This window comes from Rhinolophus sinicus, linkage group LG06, assembly GCF_036562045.2.
Source record: "Rhinolophus sinicus isolate RSC01 linkage group LG06, ASM3656204v1, whole genome shotgun sequence".
Classification (NCBI taxonomy): domain Eukaryota; kingdom Metazoa; phylum Chordata; class Mammalia; order Chiroptera; family Rhinolophidae; genus Rhinolophus; species Rhinolophus sinicus.
In genome coordinates, this window is record NC_133756.1 from 79,388,403 (window position 1) to 79,406,819 (window position 18,417).

General features: G+C 41.0%; 1 protein-coding gene across 1 annotated transcript in view; it reads right to left on the bottom strand.

Annotated features, from left to right (window-relative positions):
- Positions 1-5,059: 5,059 nt before the first annotated feature.
- Positions 5,060-18,417, bottom strand: part of POU2F3 (POU class 2 homeobox 3) — a 90,773-nt gene continuing 77,415 nt past the window's right edge. The window contains exons 9-12 of the mRNA XM_074335329.1: positions 17,118-17,279; positions 11,224-11,290; positions 9,948-10,083; positions 5,060-9,001 (exon numbers count right to left, since the gene is read on the bottom strand). Of these exons, the coding sequence (XP_074191430.1) occupies positions 8,962-9,001; positions 9,948-10,083; positions 11,224-11,290; positions 17,118-17,279 (405 nt within the window). The 3' untranslated portion in view covers positions 5,060-8,961. The remainder of the gene's footprint in view (positions 9,002-9,947; positions 10,084-11,223; positions 11,291-17,117; positions 17,280-18,417) is intronic.

Genomic DNA, 18,417 nt, shown 5'->3' on the forward strand with positions numbered 1-18,417 from the left:
GATGCCTTTTATTTCCTTCTGTTGCCTGATTGCTCTGGCAAGGACTTCCAACACTATGTTGCAAAGCAGAGGTGATAGGGGACAGCCTGTCGTGTTACTGAACGTAGAGCAAAGGGCTTCAGTTTTTCCCCATTAATTATGAGATTAGCAGAGGGCTTGTCATATATGGCCTTTATTATGTTAAGTTATTTTCCTTCTATACCTATTTTATTAAGTGTTTTAATCATAAATGGATGTTGTATCTTGTCAAATGCTTTTTCTGCATCAATTGATATAATCATATGATTTTTGTCCTTTATTTTGTTTATGTGATGTATCACATTGATGGATTTGCGGATGTTGAACCATCCTTGTGCCCCGGGGATGAACCCCACTTGGTCGTGATGAATAATCTTTTTAATGCATTGTTGTATTCGATTTGCTAGAATTTTATTTAGGATTTTTGCATCGGTATTCATCAGAGATATTGGTCTGTAGTTCTCTTTTATTGTGTTGTCCTTACCAGATTTTGGTATCAGGGTAATGTTGGCCTCATAAAATGAGTTAGGGAGTACTGTCTCTTCTTCAATTTTTTGGAAGAGTTTGAGCAGGATTGGTATTAGATCCTCTTTGAAGGTTTGGTAGAATCACTAGTGAAGCCATCTGGTCCCGGACTTTTGCTTTTGGGAAGGTTTTGGATGACTGATTCAATTTCGTTACTGGTGATCGGTCTGTTTAGATTTTCCAGTTCTTCATGGTTCAGCCTATGATGGCTACATGTTTCTAAGAACTTGTCCATTTCTTCTAGGTATTGAATTTGGTGGCATATAGTCCTGCATAGTCTTCTTGGATGATCCTTTGTATTTCTGTGGTGTCCGCGATAACTTCCCATTTTCATTTCTGATTTTGTTAATTAGTGTCTTCTCTCTTTCTATCTTAGTGAGTCTAGCCAAGGGTGTGTCAATTTTGTTAATCTTTTCAAAGAATCAGCTCTTTGTCACATTAATTTTTTCTATTGTGTTTTTGTTCTCTATTTCATTTAGTTCTGCTCTGATTTTTGTTATTTCCTTTTTTTATTTCCTTTCTGCTGACCTTGGGTTTCACTTGTTCTTCTTTTTCTAGTTCTTTAAGGTGTAACATGAGGTTATTTATTTGGGATTTTTCTTGTTTCTTGAGATAGGCCTGTAATGATATAAATTTCCCTCTTAAAAGTGCTTTCGCTGCATGCAAAAAAATTTGGTAGGATGTATTTTCATTGTCATTTGTTTCTATGTATCTTTTGATCTCTCCTCTAATTTCTTCTTTGCCCCGGTCACTTTTCAAAGTATGTTGTTTAATCTCCATGTATTTGTGTTGTTTCCTGCTTTCTTTGTGCAGTTGGTATCCAGTTTCAAAGCCTTGTGATCAGAGAATATGCTTGGTATGATTTCAATCTTCTTATATTTGCTGAGGCTGATTTTATGTCCCAATATATGGTCTATCCTTGAGAATGTTCCATGTACACTGGAAAAGAATGTATAGTCTGATGTTTTAGGATGAAGTGCTCTATAAATGTCAATTATGTCCATTTCATCTAATGTGTCATTTAGGGCTATTTCGTTACTTATTTTCTGTTTGGATGATCTATCCATAGCTGTCAATGATGTATTTGAGTCCCGTCATATAATTGTGTTTTGGTCAATTTCTCCCTTTAGTTCTGTTAGTAGTTGCTTGGTGTATTTCGGTGCTCCCTGGTTGGGGGTATAAATATTGATGACTGTTATGTCTTCTTGTTGTACAGTCCCCTTCACCATTATGAAATGTCCATCTTTGTCTCTTGTTATCTTTTTCACCCTGAAGTCTGTTTCATCTGATATCATTATGGCTACACCTGATTTTTCTCTGGGTACCATTTGCTTGGAGTGTCAATTTCCACCCTTTCACTTTGAGTCTATGCATGTCCTTGTAGCTGAGATGTGTCTCTTGGAGACAGCATATGGTTGGGTTTAGTTTTTTTTTATCCAATCTGCTACTCTGTGCCTTTTTATTGGTGAATTCAGTCCATTTACATTTAGGGTTTTTATTGATATGTGAGTATTTCCTGTCATTCTATATGTAGTTTTCTGGTAGGGCTGTGTCTCTATTGTTTCTTTGCCTTTTTGTTGTTGTCTATTATTTCTGTGTGGTGGTATTCTATGATGTTTCCCTCTGTTTCTTCTTTTATTACAGTATATATTTCAGTTCTGGATTTTTTTATTTTTGAGTGGTTACCCTTAAGTTTATGGGTAAACTTTTTTTTTCAGAATAAAGTTTGATATTTAGAGTATTCCATTTTCTTCAGCACGCTTACTTTCTCCATTCCCATATTCCGGTTCAGGCCTTTACTCTCTCCCTTTTTATGTTTCTGTTGCCACAAATTGTCCCTGTTGATGGTGGTCAAATAGCTTCCTTTAGTATTTCTTGTAGTGCAGGTCGTGTATTAGAAAATTCCCTCAGCTTCTGTATGTCTGGAAAGGTATTTATTCCTCCTTCATGTCTAAAGGATATCTTCGCTGGATATATTATTCTTGGCTCATAATTTCTCTTTCAATAATTTAAATATTTGGTTCCACTCCCTCCTGGCTTGTAGAGTTTCTGCTGAAAAATCTGATGATAATCTAATGGGCTTTCCTTTGTAGGTTACCGTCTTCTTTTCCCTGGCTGCCTTGAGGATTCTTTCTTTGTCATTGATTTTAGACGGCTTCAATACAATGTGCCTTGGAGAAGGCCTGTTGGGATTGAGGTAATTAGGTATTCTATTTGCTTCTTGGATTCGAGGGTCCAGTTCTGTCCACAAATTTGGGAATTTCTCATCGACAATTTGTTTGAATATATTCTCTGTTCCCTTCTCTCTTTCTTCTCCTTCTGGTATGCCCATTATTCTTATATTGCTCTTTCTGATGGAGTCAGAAAGTTCTTGTAGATTTCTTTCATTTATTTTAAGTCTCAAGTCTCCCTCTTCTTCCATCTGTGTCATTTCCAGGTTTTTATCTTCGGTGTCACTGATTCTTTCCTCCATCTGGTCAACTCTACTACCTAAGCTGGTTATTTCATTCTTAATTTCTTCTATTGAGTTCTTAATCTCCAGAAATTCTATTTGGTTCTTTTTTAAAATTTTAATCTCTTTCGTAAAATGTTCATGTTGTTCTTTGACTGTGTTTCAGAGTTCATTTAACTGCCTATCTGTGTTTTCTTGTATCTTGTTGAGGTTTTTCAGAACTGCAATCTTGAATTCTCTGTCATTTAAGTCACATATTTCCATATCTTTAAGTTCCTTTTCTGGAGACTTTTCACTTTCTTTCTGAGCTGTCTTGTTGCCTTGGTTATTCATTGCAATTACTGATTTAGTATTTCTCATTCTAGACATCTACAGGAGTGGCTTCTGCAACAGGTTGATAGGAAGATGTCTTTCTTTGGTTTTCCAGTACTTGTTGGTAGCATGTTTTATTTTCTCTCCGAGTGCAGCCTTTCTTTTTCTCTCTCACATGGTAGTGCTATGTTTTCTCTGCACTATTCCAGCTTCTCACACAATGGGGGGATTCCCTGGGAGACGGGCTTCTCCTCTGTTAATATTTCGCCTGGGTCACAGGGAGCACTGTCCGTGTGGGTATGCAGAGAGCTTTTGAAGTTCCAAAGCTCTGCCTGCACCAGATTCCAAGCCCGTATGTTTCAGCAGTTCTGTTTACTCCTGCAGGGATCTGCCCAGATAGGTGGGCCAAGGGCGGTGTGAGTTGTGAGAGGTGGCCCAGAGCAACGGTGGCGACCACCACCACAGCCGGTCCTGCTTCCACAGCTCCCTCCCCTTTGCCGGAACTAGTTGGACTGCGAGTCTGTGTCTGCAGATCACAGTTCTCAGAACAGCAAATATTCTGTTCTTTTGATCTGACACTGCTACTGTTCCGTTTCTAGCACCGGGCAGGTGGGGGAGGGGCGAGCTCTGGGAGGGTAGGGAGGCGGCGGCTAGTCTCAGTGCCTAAAGCTCCGTTCTCTGCTAGCAGTGAGGGCCCAAACCACCGTTTTCAGGCTTTTTTCCTCAGTCTTTTCTCCGAGGTCACTGCCGTGAGCGTTGGGTTCAGCCATGTTATATGCTGTCCCCTCAGCCCTGTGGAGCCCTGGCGGAGCCCCAGCAGTCCGAGTTCTTTCCTCTCCCGCAGCTGCGGTGGCTCCGGGAAGCAGCGAGCTCGGAGCACTGAGCTAGGTCTGCGTCCTGTGCCCGCGAGGCTCCATCTCCACGCACTTCTCCCTTTCCTCCTCCCCCCACTCGCGCGAATCTCCCACCTGTAGGTGATTTCAGTCGGTAGTGGGCCTCTTCGTCTTGCCTGTCCGCTGTGCTGGGAGTCCCCTGTGGAGTCGTTGCTATTCGATTCGTTGTAAATTCCAGGGGAGCTTTACAGAGGCTCACCTCACGCCGCCATTTTGATCAGGATCGGATCATATTCTTAATTACCAAGATACACTGCCTTCATTCGACTGGAATCTCCTCCAGATGTGTACTTTTATTTTTCTGTATTCATAGTTCCTTACCTCAGGGAAGGACATTATAAGTTGTTTAGAGGGGAAAAATGAATTCAATTTTTAAAAATATTAATTGCCTATTAACTTCTAGTCACAATGCTCGTCATGGGGATACAAAGAAAGAGAGACAACCTCAACTACAAGGAGCTCCCCAGTCTAGTGGGAGAAGCAGCAGCAGCCGAGTCAGCAAATGTACTGTATGAGGTATAACAAGCATTCGGAGTGCACAGGTTTTGGGTGCTCAGGGCAGGATTCCTAATTTGAGACCTGTAACTAAGCTCATTCTCTAAGTTGAACCAAAATTCCTTAGTCTTAGGAGTCCACAGCTGGGCCCACAGGTCTTGAGTTAACTAGAGATCTAAGTATGAAATCTGAAAAGTAGCAGCAACAATTTTTTCCCTCCTTTCTTTCCCCCTAGATGACTGTTAGATAGTTGGCCTTAGATTCTTTTGTGCCTAACTAGATGCTGAAGAAGCTAACTAAGTTTTGGTTAAATTTCACTAGAAGTATGAGTTTTATAGAATCATACAGACACGAAAGGTAAATCGATGCTCACTTTTAGGTTTGAATCTATTCAGCAACTGTCTAAGTCAATGGACAATGGAAGTTACTGGAGGCTGAGCAGTTGGGCTATATTTTTGTTTATTTCCTTCATTAAAAACAATAGTCAAATAGAGAACCCAGAAATAGACCCCCATTAATATAGTCAACTGATCTTTGACCAAGGAGCTAAAACAATACAATGGAGAAAAGATAGTCTCTTCAACAACTGGACATCTACCTGCAAAAAAAAAAAAAGAAAAAAGAAAGAAAGAAAAGAAAATCATCATCACCATCATCATTATCATCTAGACAGAGACCTTACATGCTTCACAAAAATGAACTCAAATGGATGATAAACATAAATGTAAAACATAAAACTAAAAAAAACTCCTTGAAGATAACATAGGAGTAAACCTAAATGACCCTGGATATGATGACTTTTTAGCTGCAACACCAAAGATACGATTCATGAATTAAAAAATTGTTAAGCGAGATTTAATTGAAATTAAAAACTTCTGCTCTGCAAAAGACAGCATCAGGAGAATTAGAAGACAAGTCACAGACTGGGAGAATGTATTTGCAAAACACACATCTAATAAAGGACCGTTATCCAAAATACATAAAGAACTCTTAAAACTCAGCAGTAAGGAAACAACTAGATTGAAAAATGGGCCACAGACCTCAACAAGCACTTCACGAAAAATATAGATGGGAACTAAGCATATGAAAAGATGCTCCATATCATATACCATCAGGAAAATACAAATTAAAACAATGAGGTACTACTACATACCTATAGAATGGCCAAAATCTGGAATATGGACAAGAATAAATGCTGGTGAGAATATGGAGCAACAGGTACTCTCAGTCATTGCTGGTGGGAATGCAAAATGGTATAGGCACTTTGAAAGACAGTTTGGCAATTTCTTATAAAAATAATATACTTTTACCATACAATCCAGCAATCACACTCTTTGGTATTTACCCAAAGGAACTGAAATTTTATGTTCACACAAAAACCTGCACACAGATGTTTATAGCAGCTTTATTCATAATTGCCAAAACTTGGAAGCAACCAAGATGTCCTTCAGTAAGTTGATAAATGGATAAACTGTGGTACATCAAGACAATAGAATATTATTCAGAGCTAAGAAGAAATGAGCTATCAAGCCATGAAAAGCATGGAGAAACAAGCATGCATATGACTAAGTGAAAGAAGTCAATCTGGAAAGGCTATATACTATATGATTCCAATTATATGACATTCTGGAAAAGGCAAAACCATGGAGACAATAAAAAGATCAGTGGTTGCCAAGAATATAGAGACCAAAAAAATGAATAGGCAGAGCACAGAGGATTTTTAGGGCAGTAAAAATACTCAGTATGATATTTTGATGATGAGTATGTCATACTTTTGTCCAAACCTGTTAAGATGTACAACACCAAGAGTGAGCTCTAAGGTAAACCGTGGACTTTGGGTGATTATGATGTGTCAATGTAGGTTCACCCTTGGTAAAAACTGTACTTTCTGATGAGTGATGTTGATAATTGGGGAGGCTATGCATGTGTGGAGATGGGTGGCATATGACAAATCTCTGCACCTTCTTCTCAATTTTGTTGTAAACCTAAAACTGCTTTAAAAATTAAAGTATTTTTTTGAAAAGTTCAAATGGATGAAAGCTAGAGCCTTGGACAGTGCAGATCAACTTTTAGCACTCACCTGAGCAAGATATCAAGGTAGCCAGGATTGCTGCAGAAAAGGGTCAGCTCATCAGAATGAGTTTACAAGGAAGCGTGCACACATACATATGTATGCAATATACATATATGCACAGATGTGCTCATGGGTGGTGGAATAGTCCCTTTTTATGCTTAAATTACAGTTGAAGGCTCTTGCTGTCTCTGCTGCATACCAAGCCCCTTTCAACTCGCTCTTTCTTTGCAAAGCTAACCACCTATCAATAGACATTTTCCAAATTCATGACAGAAAATATTAGTCTTAATATAAGCCCCATTCGAACATCAAGAACAGTTAACTCTTGATCATTTATGTATAGATTTTCCACTTGGATATTATAATTTGCAACAAATGTCTAATCCCAATTTTAGTTTTTCTCCTTCAGCCATTACATTTTTGAAGAGCCTCCCTTTCCCACAGGTCAATATTTACCTCAGGAATGGTAACTATTTAAATTTGTATTAACCTAAGAAAACCCACAACGATAGCTCCCCTGCCCCTTCAAGCCCCTCACCAAGAGTCACAGTACATTCCAAAGGCAAATCTATGAATTATTCTTTGCCTTAAATACCTATTTAAGACAGCTTTTTCATTGTGAATTATGAATAACTGACCTTTAGGATATCTGAGATATGAGCTACTAATCTCAGCCTTTACCTCTTAAGTCTACGAATGACTTGACTTTAAATGTTTACCATCTCCCACTTACAAAATAAAAAAATCAAGTCTCTCGCCTTCTCTGCCTTTAAGGCAGTTCTGTGAAAAAGAGTAGGAACTCGGAACTCTTCCGAGCCCTGCACTAATGGATATCATCTTTAGCATCAGTTTGGGGAGTAACAGACTTAATGCATCAATTTGAAACATTTTTCCCATCCTATTTTATCATATGCACTCGGATCCCCCACAACAAAAGATAGAGAACAATAATCTAAACCTCTTCTTATCAATAGTGGAATAGTTTATATTATCACTATGCAAATTAATTTAGAAACAGTGAGATTCCTTTGAATATCAACTTTTCTTGGATATGCAGTCTCAAAAAAAAAAGTTACCATTTGTGGAATGGCTTCATGTTATATCTCTACACACACTGGCCCACAAAGAAGGAGACTAGAGATGATGTTCCTGGGAAGCTTTGGATTCCCAGCCCGTTTGGGAACTCTTGTGGGAGCTAGCACATTATTTAACACTTTGGTATATTTTTCTTTCTTTTTCATTCTTTTTTTTCAAAGAAGGTAAAATATTACAGAGACATCTTCAAAATTCACACCTGAGTTAAACATTTTACTGGAAAATTCCATACTAAGGAGAGAAGAACGTAACGCAAAAACAGGAACGGGCCATCTACAGGTATTCTGCCAGCATAATTGTTGCATGTCTGCTTTTGTGTTCTTCCTTCTGCAGCCAATAGAAGGGAAAAGGGATGAAATAAGGAGAAACATAGGGTAGGAGAGAAGGAACAAGTGCTCCTGAACTCTGGGACAGATGTAACAGACAGAAGAGCACCTACAGGTAGAGAAATGTGCCCAGCAGACTGAGGGACTCAGTCTTCTGTAAAGAGGAGGGAACTTGGAGAACAAAATCATGAATGGACTTGGTTCTAGAAAAGGGGGGCGGGGCTAAAGGGAAATGGAGTGAAAGAAGATTCAGTCAGAAAACTTTGCTGAACAGAAAAAACATCAAGGCTTTGGTGGAGACATTGGATTCAAATCTTTTCACAGATTTTAGAACCAGTTCAGAGATTGTGGCTAAATTCAGAGAGTCAAAACCATTATCTCCCCTTCTGGTAGTTTGGCACACCAGGCAAATGGCTGTCCCCAGAATGAGTTGCAGAATAATGGTGCAAAGTCCTTTCTCTGAAACACGAGGGCCACAGTGATGCCATCTGAAATATTTAGAACTAGAGGATAAGGGCACAGGCAAGGAAGATGTAAATGATCAACTCCTAGTATTGGTATGTATTTCAAGAACACTAGGAGTCAACACATGGTTCAATCACAGTTTGGATCTCCGGAGGCCCTTGCTCATAAAGGCAAGATTTAGGTTCATTGATAGTGGGGATTCTCTTCTACTCTTCTGAAAGTAATCTGTCCATATAGAGAAGGTGTGACTCCCTTCCTTCCAGTGGAGAATACAGGGCCAGGTGGAACAGGAGAAACTTTTTGGTCTCAGTGGAGGTAGGTGGGATGATTCCATCGGTACCAAGATCTGGAAGGGAGAAAGAAACATATCAATTATAAAGCCGCTAATGTAATGAGGGAAGATGGGAATGGGCAGTGACTGCTAACAGGTGTAGGGTTTCTTTCTGGGGTGATGACAATGTTCTGGAACTGGATAATGGTTACAGGTGCACAACCTTTGAATGTACTAAAAACCACCAAATTGTACACTTTAAAATGATAGATTTTATAGTATATGAATTGTATCAAAACCATTTTTAATATACGTAATATGGTTTCTCTCTTTTTATGGTGGGGTTGGTAAAGGCGCTCCAACTTTTGAGGCTGTACAATCATGGGCCAATGAGAGCTGGTTGCCATGCTGAACTACCTAGGTTTGGACAAGTGAATTCATCTCTTCCAACAAGCTCAGGTCTTTAACGTATCACCAAACTTTCAAATTTCTCTTTTATTCTGAATCAGGGAAGAATCTCTCAAGGCATCAGTTCTGAAAATACTTTTTAGAGTAGATTCTTTGGCCTAAGAGGCTACTTTCCCCCACTGCATTCCAGGCGGGAGCATGAGAGAGGGAGTAGTACTATCTTTCTCACCATATCAGCCATACTCGAAGCTCAGGCTCACATCACAACACCTAGAACAGGGTTACTAGCATGAAGTGGAGAACTCCTAAGCCCCATGAAGGGCCTGGCCCTTTCTGACAGGAGTGTTTGGAAATTTCCACGTTCCCAGTGAGCATGGAAATTTTGGCTTTGTTGACATGAGCTCCTTGCCAGGACTGCTCACTGGCTGAAGTTTTTCTTTCAAATCCTACTCCCTAGGGATAAAGTCCAATCTGGCTCTCCACTCTGTCCCCTCCCTGCCACCCCATTCCCTTCTTTCAACTCTGTGATAGCTCTCTTTCCCAAGGTTTTGATACTTCTCACACATCCCTTGGCCCTGCTGGGATGTTGCTGCACTCTCCCTTTTCGTCTTACCCTGAAGAATTAAAACAGGAGGAGGCGTTCACTGCCACTTTGGAGTGATTTTGAGATGCAGTGGGGCTGCTGGCGTGGAGTCCTGAGCTAGGAGATGGAGGCCTGCTGTTGTTTCCAGGGGAACAGGATGATGTTACTGAAGATGAGGAGAAGCAAAAACAAGGGGAAAATAATGCAGCTGGGTTCTGGGACCTTAAGACATAGCCCTTCAAACATATATCCCCAAAGGGATTTCACCCTCTCTCTACCCTCCAGTCATCTGCCCACCTCCTGCCACATTAGCATCAGCATTGGGCCCCAGAGGGGCTCTCATTATAAGTGCTCTCCTCAAACCAGGCCCTGCAGAGTTGCATGGCTGGTTCTGCAAGTCCCAGACTTACTAAATGCAAGAAGGACAGATGCCAAAATTATCCTACTCCAGGACACACCCTGGGCTGGGCATATGCAGCCCCAAACCAAGAGGCGGGACGGGAAAAAGAACAAGAAACTTCAGGAAGGAAGAGAGGAGCAAAGAAAGAAAAGTACATAGGCAAAGAAAAGAGAACCTGAGAGCACAATTAAAGATTTCCAGCCTGTCAAGTGTTCCCATCTCCACAAACAAAAGGTACATGGTCTTCTAGAAAGAGCACAACCAAGATTGAGGAGACCCAAGTCTAGGTCCTGGGTTAAGCAGCTCTGTGGCCTGTGGTGACTCACTTCACTTCCCTGAAATTCGTTTTTGTCCTCTGTAAAATGGCAGGTTTGGATTAAACTGAATTTTTGTATATGAGTTTCTCAAAAACTGTGGACAAGTTGACATAAATTTTACCATGCAAACTAAGATACTTTGAAGAGTTGAAGGCAGTGCTATTGATAATTATGTCAGGACCAGAGACAGACACTGGGACTGTCCTGGGCACATCCAGACAAATGGTCACGCTACTTAACTCTTTGAAATGTTACAGATACTTTTTGAAGAGTAGAGTTCTGTAGAAAACTGGTTTGGAAAACCCTGCCTTCCTCTAGCCTTCCATACAGCTACTTTAGGAATGTACAATGCACTTGAGTGCCGAGAAGTGCTGCAATCAAAACAAAACAAAAAATAAACGCTTGTTTAAACCTTTGCTTATTCAGCATTTCCCAAACTTGATCATGGAACACTTTTCCTCCAGCACAGACTTTCATATCCTTTGAAGTACATTTAGGAAATGCTGACTTAGGTAGTACCTTTCAGTTCTAATATTCCATTATTTAAAGGAATTCTGGTGTTATTCAGAAACTTCATTTTAAAGCTTACCTGTTCCAGGCATGGTGCTATGGACAGGAGGGATGGCAAGGGGGCCCAGAGACCCAGAGGGAGAAACCTGAAATGCAACAGAAGCTTGTAAATGTCGATTCCTACTCCTTTCTCCAACCTTGGATGCTTCTCCCAGGATGCTGGATCCCAGACTCTGTGGAGCCCAGGGCTTAGCTTCCTTGATGATTTCCTAGTCCAAAACTGCATTCTGTCCCATTTCACAGGAAGGCCTCTGGCCCACATCCAGCATCCAGCTCCAGCTCTGCCATGTTCCCGCAGCTCCCTGCTGCTGACACCAGGTTCTGCCTGCCCTCCTGTGTGTCCCCTGTCAAGGTTTATTTGGCACTGCCAGGTCAAACTGCCATGCTTGAGTGCTCTGGTGATGAAAGGAGCACCTCTTGGACTCTGCTGTGGCAGACATGGCTAGTAGGCTGCTGATTTTTCAGTCTCCACTTCTTCCTTCCTAAAAGACTCCTGCTTTTACTCAGGGCATCAGCCCTAACAAGCCTGTCTCAGGCTTCTCAGCCTGATGCATGAGTGGACAATCGACTCTCCGGAAATAACCAGAGGAGTATAACTTCAGTCTCTGAAGCTTTTCATTTTACCCTAAAGACCTTACAGCATTATCAACTCTGAGATTTGGAAGGGATCTAAGATAATTTAGTTTAACTTCCCACATAGTTCAGGAATCTCCCCCTCAGTATTACTATCTTAGAACCTAGAACAAGATATCATAGAAAGTATGGACTGCCTACCTGTGTGACTTCAGGCAAGTTACCTAACCACACTGAGACTTAGACTTCTCGTCTGTAAAAGGGTAGTAATACTTCCCTTATAGTTTCTTTTAATTAAGATTTAATGAGATAATGTTCATAAATCTTCCAAATCAATACCTGGTAAAGAATGCAGGACTTGTTAAATGTTAGTTCCCTTCCTTCCTGAAGGAAGCTGTCAGCTGCTGTGTGTCTCTAAATGCTGTTCACCTTTTCATTTGAACTGAAATCTTGATACTTTCCCTCCCCTCATTTCTCTCATGCTGACAGGTGAAGCGCTGGTGAATATTTTCAAAAGACACTGAAAAGAAGTTTTGCTCAGGGAGCTGTGATTTGATATTCCTCCTCTCCCTAATTTGGAACATCTTATCCCAACAGGATGCAGCATGTCCTCACTTCCTAATTAATCAGGAGTGGTTCTGCTGATTTCATTTACCTGCGGTTTTACAATGAGCCTCCTCAGTAGGCTGGGCCCCACAAGAAGGGTGGAGACAGATTGGGGCAGCATGGTAAGAGATGTTCTCAATAGTCTCCCTCTTCTTCTCCTCCCCTCTCTTCTGCCATACCCAAAAAATTTGTTATTGTTTTAAAATAAATAATGTATTTAGTCATTGTGACCAGCTTCTAAGATGTTTCCTTCTGGAGACCGATTATGCATATACAAGCACATATATATATATATATATACACATATGTATACATGTATATATGTTTATATATATATATATATATATATATACATATATATCCCCCTTCTAATTTTTTATATAAGTGATAGCATTCTACTCTCCAATGTGGGTACCATTTTACTTTTTTTTTTTTTTTTTGCCTAACTACGTGTTTTAGAGATTATTTCATATCAGAAGCAGAAGAAACTATGTCCTAATCCCAAAGAGACTGTTCCAATGAGACCTGAAGAAAAGATAGGGTCAGAACATTTTCTTTATCTGCTTCCTTCATGAAACCACAAGTATTAATGTAAATACCGGGGGTGCCAAAAAATGTATACAAGTGGACACTTTGGTCAATGTTGCTCAAGCAGTAGTTTGCCATAATCAGAAATGTCTAGATGCTGATGGTAACCACTTTGAGCACCTCTTATAATTGCAGAAGTCAAACATGACTTGTATTCATCTTTTGTTATTGGTATATATTGAGTATTACAATTTTAATAGTTTTTTCCTTTCTTAAAATGTGTATACATCTTTTGGCACCCTCTGTATTTAATGTCTTTGCCCGCCACTAAGCTATAGACTTCATGAGGGCAGGATGGTGCCTGTGCTGTTCACTGCTATACCCCCAGTGTCTACTGCAGTGCCTAGAACTTTGCAGGTGCTCAGCAAATATGTGTTGAATATATGATGAGAATGAGTCAGGCTCCTTCACAGCTCCTCTAGGCCTCTACCACTTTTCTCCATGCTGGTGTCCTGGGTTAGGATTGAATCAAAGCAAGAGCCTACCTCCCATCTGCCCTAAACAAAGCCCCATCTTTAAAGATTCCAATGTTCTTATGACATGGTCCAATTTCTTTAACATGGCCTACAACACCCTATATAATCTAGTCTCCGCCTACCACTCTAGCCTCCTCATTCACACTCTCTCTCACTCCCTTGATTCCAGCCCATTCTAGCCTTCCATGTTTCCTCTTCCCACCACCCCAGCCTCAGGGCCTTTGTACACATTGTTTCCTCTGCCTAGAATGTTCCCTACACTCTCTCCTCTCCGTCCTCCCAACTCAGACCTTTTCCCCATTAATGTAAACTCATTCTTCTGCTGTCAGTTTGAACATCATTCCTCAGAGAAGCCCTGATACCCTGGACTAGGTTAGGTCCCTCAAATACTCATACATCTTCTATAGAGCCTTCAGCACAAATAGCACTTGTTTATGTCTGTTTTTCCTGCTGGACTGTAAGCAGGGATCACAAGTGTCCTATTATACCACCGTATCCCAGTGCGAAGCATATGGTGAATACACAAGAAATATTTTAAGAAAGGAATGATGAATGAATATCACATTGCCTCCAACTTAAAATTTTCAATGGATCCTTATAATTTTTAGAGTACGTTAGCATCCACAGCCCATCATAATCTGGCCCTCATCAATCTCTCTTAGTCCTGAACGCATGGCTCCAGCCAGACTGAAATGCTTGATTCCCCAACAGCATTATGTTGTTTTAGAATTCCATGCCTTCTCACAGACCATTTCTTCTGCCCACCAGCTATTTTTCATACTAACTTCTAATCTGTTCTTCAAGCAAAATAGGGTCAGCCAGGTGGCCGGATGGCTCAGTTGATTAGATCGCGAGCTCTGAACAACAAGGTTGCCAGTTCGATTCTCACATGGGCCAGTGAGCTGCGCCCTTCACAACTAGATTGAAGACAATGAGCTGCTGCTGAGCTTCCGGAAGGGCAGCCGGATGGCTCAGTTAGAGCGCGAACTCTCAACAACAAGGTTGCTGGTTCAATTCCCGCATGGGATGGTGGGCTGTGCCCCCTGCAACAAAAGATTGAAAAAACGGCGACTGGACTTGGAGCTGAGCTGTGCCCTCCACAACCGGATTGAGGTACAACTTGGAGCTGATAGGCCCTGGAGGAACACACTCTTCCAATATTCCCCAATTAAAAAGAATTAAATAAAAAGAAATAGGGTCAGCCTTCTCAGACCCCATTTGAGTGTTTTTCATCTATGTTCCTCTAGCACTCCTAGAGACCTCCTCACAGCTCCTTTATCCCTTACATCTATTTCATTGCAATTTGTTGCTTTCTCTTGCTCTGTCTTCTCAGTTTCTTCTCTCGATCTTCTTCCTTTGCCCATCCTTCAAATGCTAGTGTTTCAGATGGTTGAGACCTGTACTTTCCTCTTTGCTTCCTCTGTACAGACACCGTAGGTGAGCTCTTCTTCACCCAGGATTTCAACCACCATGTCTATGCTTATGTCTCCCTGATCCATATCTCTGTCCCAGGCTTCTCTCCCCACCTCCAGACTCATGATTCCAAGTGTCCATGGACATTGCCACTTGGGTGTCTCACAGGCTGCACCATACACGACAATAATAAAAATAACTAAAGTCATCACTTTTTCCTATTCCCAAACTAGCTCCTCCCCTGTGTTTGTTTGTTCCATCAATGGCACCACCATCTACCCAGTCAGCTCAGCCTGAATGCTGAGTCATCCCAGAGTATTCTCTTTCCTATATCACTCTCTGTGCCCTCACCCAATTTTCAGTTTATTAACCAATACCTAATAATTCTACCTTCTAATTATCTCCTGAATTTCTCCCACCCCTCTCATTCTTACCACATGGGTTTTCTTCAGTCCTCATTATTTCTCTGCTGGATAATTGCAGTCACATCCTAATTGTTCTCCCTGTCTCTCAAACCAAACTTTATACTGCAGTGATCATTCTACAAGGCAAATTGTATCATGACAATGCTCTGCTTAAAAATTATTCAATGACTCCTCCAAGCCTTTAAGTTTCTTAGCATTGCACACACATAGTCCCTTCAGTCTAGCCTTTACTGATCTATCCAGCCTTATCTTTCAATATTCCTCCATATGTAACCACCTGCAGTTCCATGAATGTGCCATATATTCCCCCTGATCTATACCACTGTCCTCATACTTTCCCCTGTGAAAACTTCACCACCCACTTATTTGCCTCTTCAGTCCTTGTTGCCTTTTAGACTCAGTCCAGGTAATAATTATCTCCTAGGGGAACCTTCCCAACCACTACCTCCCAAGGCTTTGTGAGCTGTGACTACTAAGTTCTCCTAGAGAAATTATCATGTTGTTTATCATTTGTTTATTTGTCTGTCTCCCATGCTACACAGTGAGGTCCTCCGGGACAGGGGACAAATACTGTTTATATGTGTATCCCCAGCACTCTGCGCAAAGACCAATATATAGTAGGTAGTCAATAAATGTTTGGTGAAAGAATGAACAATGGTGTAGTTTTATGAAACAACTATGTCCCACCCTGGACAAGGCTGAATTCCATTAATTCTTGCATCAAGGACATCATCATTATCCCCAATTCCCTTAACCTTCAACCATCACCATCCCCAAGAATGGAGAAGAAACTTCCCACCCACTTGCTCCAGGCACCATCTATCCCATGGATGGAGAAGATATTTTCTACTCTCCAAACTTCCAGGTCTGCCTGAACTCCAAGTTATTCCCAGCCCTGACTTCTCCCCTGACCACCAAAATCATTGATATAACTGTCTGCTTGACATATCCTCTTGGGATAGGAGCCATGTCCAGATCTAAATTCTTAGTTTCTCTTCTCAAACCTTTTCCTCCTGTAGTCTTCATCATCTCAGAAAATGGCAGCATCTTCCAACCAGTTGCTCAGGCCAAAACTCTTGAAATCATCTTTTCCTCATTTCTCATACTCCACATCTGAGCTATAGCACATCTTGTTGGCTCCACAGTTGAAGTATATTCAGAATCCAACACTTCTCCTTACCACCATGGCTACCACCCTAGCCCAAGCCTCTACTGCTCTCAGCCTTATTATTGTAATTCTCCTAGCTGGTCTCCTGCTTCCACACAGATTATTCTCTACACAGTAGCCCATGTCAGCCAGCTCAGGCTCTCTGCTCAGAGTCCTCCAGTGGCTTATTTCATACAAACTATAAGTCCAGGTCCTTTCAATGGCCTCCAAGACCTTGGGAGGTCTGCTCCCTGTTATTTCTCTCACTTCATCTCCTACTTCTGGCCTCCTTCCTTGCTTTGCCCCCAGCTACTCTGGCTTTCTTGCTGTTACTCAAACATGCCAAGTATTCTCATTTACTGGTTCCTCTGCCTGTAACCCCTTTTCCTCTAGATATTTCCCTTTCAATACTTAGACTTCTGCTGAAATGTCACCTTATCAGAGAGGTTCTTCCTGACCTCTCTATTAAAAAAGCATCTCCTAACTATCACTTTCTATCTTTTTACGCTTCTCTATTTTTCTTTATATTAGACATTTAATATACAGCATCTATTTGCTGATTTATTTACTGCATGCCCCCCTTAACCCCCAACCAGCATCTTCCCCAGGATGGAGAAGACTTTTTGCCCTCCAGGCCTCATCTCCCCCCAGTGTCTGGCAGACAGCTTGCTTCCTGGCCACTCACCAGATGTGAAGTGTAGATCGGTGATTTGATGGGTGTGGCCACAGGACAGTTGATTCGCTTCTCCTTTTGGCGTCGGTTGCAGAACCAGACCCTCACCACCTCCTTCTCCATGGATAACTGTTCTGCAATCATGGAGATCTCTTCTGAACTCGGTTTAGGGTTCTACAGAGACCAAAGGGATAAAGGGTGGTCAGGAGAAGAAAGGAATAGGGTCAAGAATTGTGGGTGGGGCACAGATATTCCAAGGAAGCAGGATAGAACAATAAATGGATCAAAAGCTTTAGAATCAGACCTAGGATGGAATACTGAATTTATTGCTTACTGTGTGTCCTTAGGAAACTTTCTTAACCTTTCAGTTTTATAATTTATGAAATGAGAATAGTGCCTACCATAAAGAATTATTGTGAGAATTACATGAGAAAATGTGTGTAAACCTCCAAGCACAAGGCCTGACACAGGTTCTCTTCTGTTACTCCTTCCTTCAGGACAAGCTCTGAAAAGAGGAGTCCATTGGTGAGTTATGTGGAGGCAGGAAGAATTCCCAGAACCCGTGCTCTCCTCAGTGTTCTTTCCTCATAACTTGTATGTTTCTCTTGTGGCATTGCTTCCTGCCCTACCTCAAAATAGGAAATACTAAAGCTAAAATGTGGAATCCATCAAGACTGAGGATATATATATATATATATATATATATATATATATATATATATATATATATATATCACTCTCTTGTTCTGACCTTTCCCACACCCACCCAATCTTTGATCTCAGCCCCCTTTCCTCCCTCTTATACCCTCCCTTATTTTTGTTGCTCTGAGAAACCTAATCAGAAGAAAAAGCCAGATCTTGTCATCGTGTCAGCAGGATGCAGCTATCAAACCCTTGAACCAGATGCATGGGAGAATCTGCTGGAGAGGCAGCAGACCTGGAGGCCTGGGGCCCGCAAGGTTGAACTAGGCCATGGACATGTCCTTTAGGGACCTCTGTGGTATAGATACAGGCTCTGGAGGAATCCTGATTAGAAGCTATTTAGACCACACCTATTTTTCCCTTTTCTCTCCCCTCTCGTGGCATGGAGTTGGATATTATTAGTTTCCACATACTGGCTCAAGAATACGCTTTTGCTACCTGTTAAAAAAAATGTGTATAAAATGATGATAGGTATTTAAATGTGTCTGGAAGAAAGAACTAGAAGGAAATACATTTATATGGCACTTGATGGATTTTTTTCTTTCTACATTCCTATATTTTCCTAATTGTTTACAATGAGCATTTATTAGACTTATAATATTAAAAATAC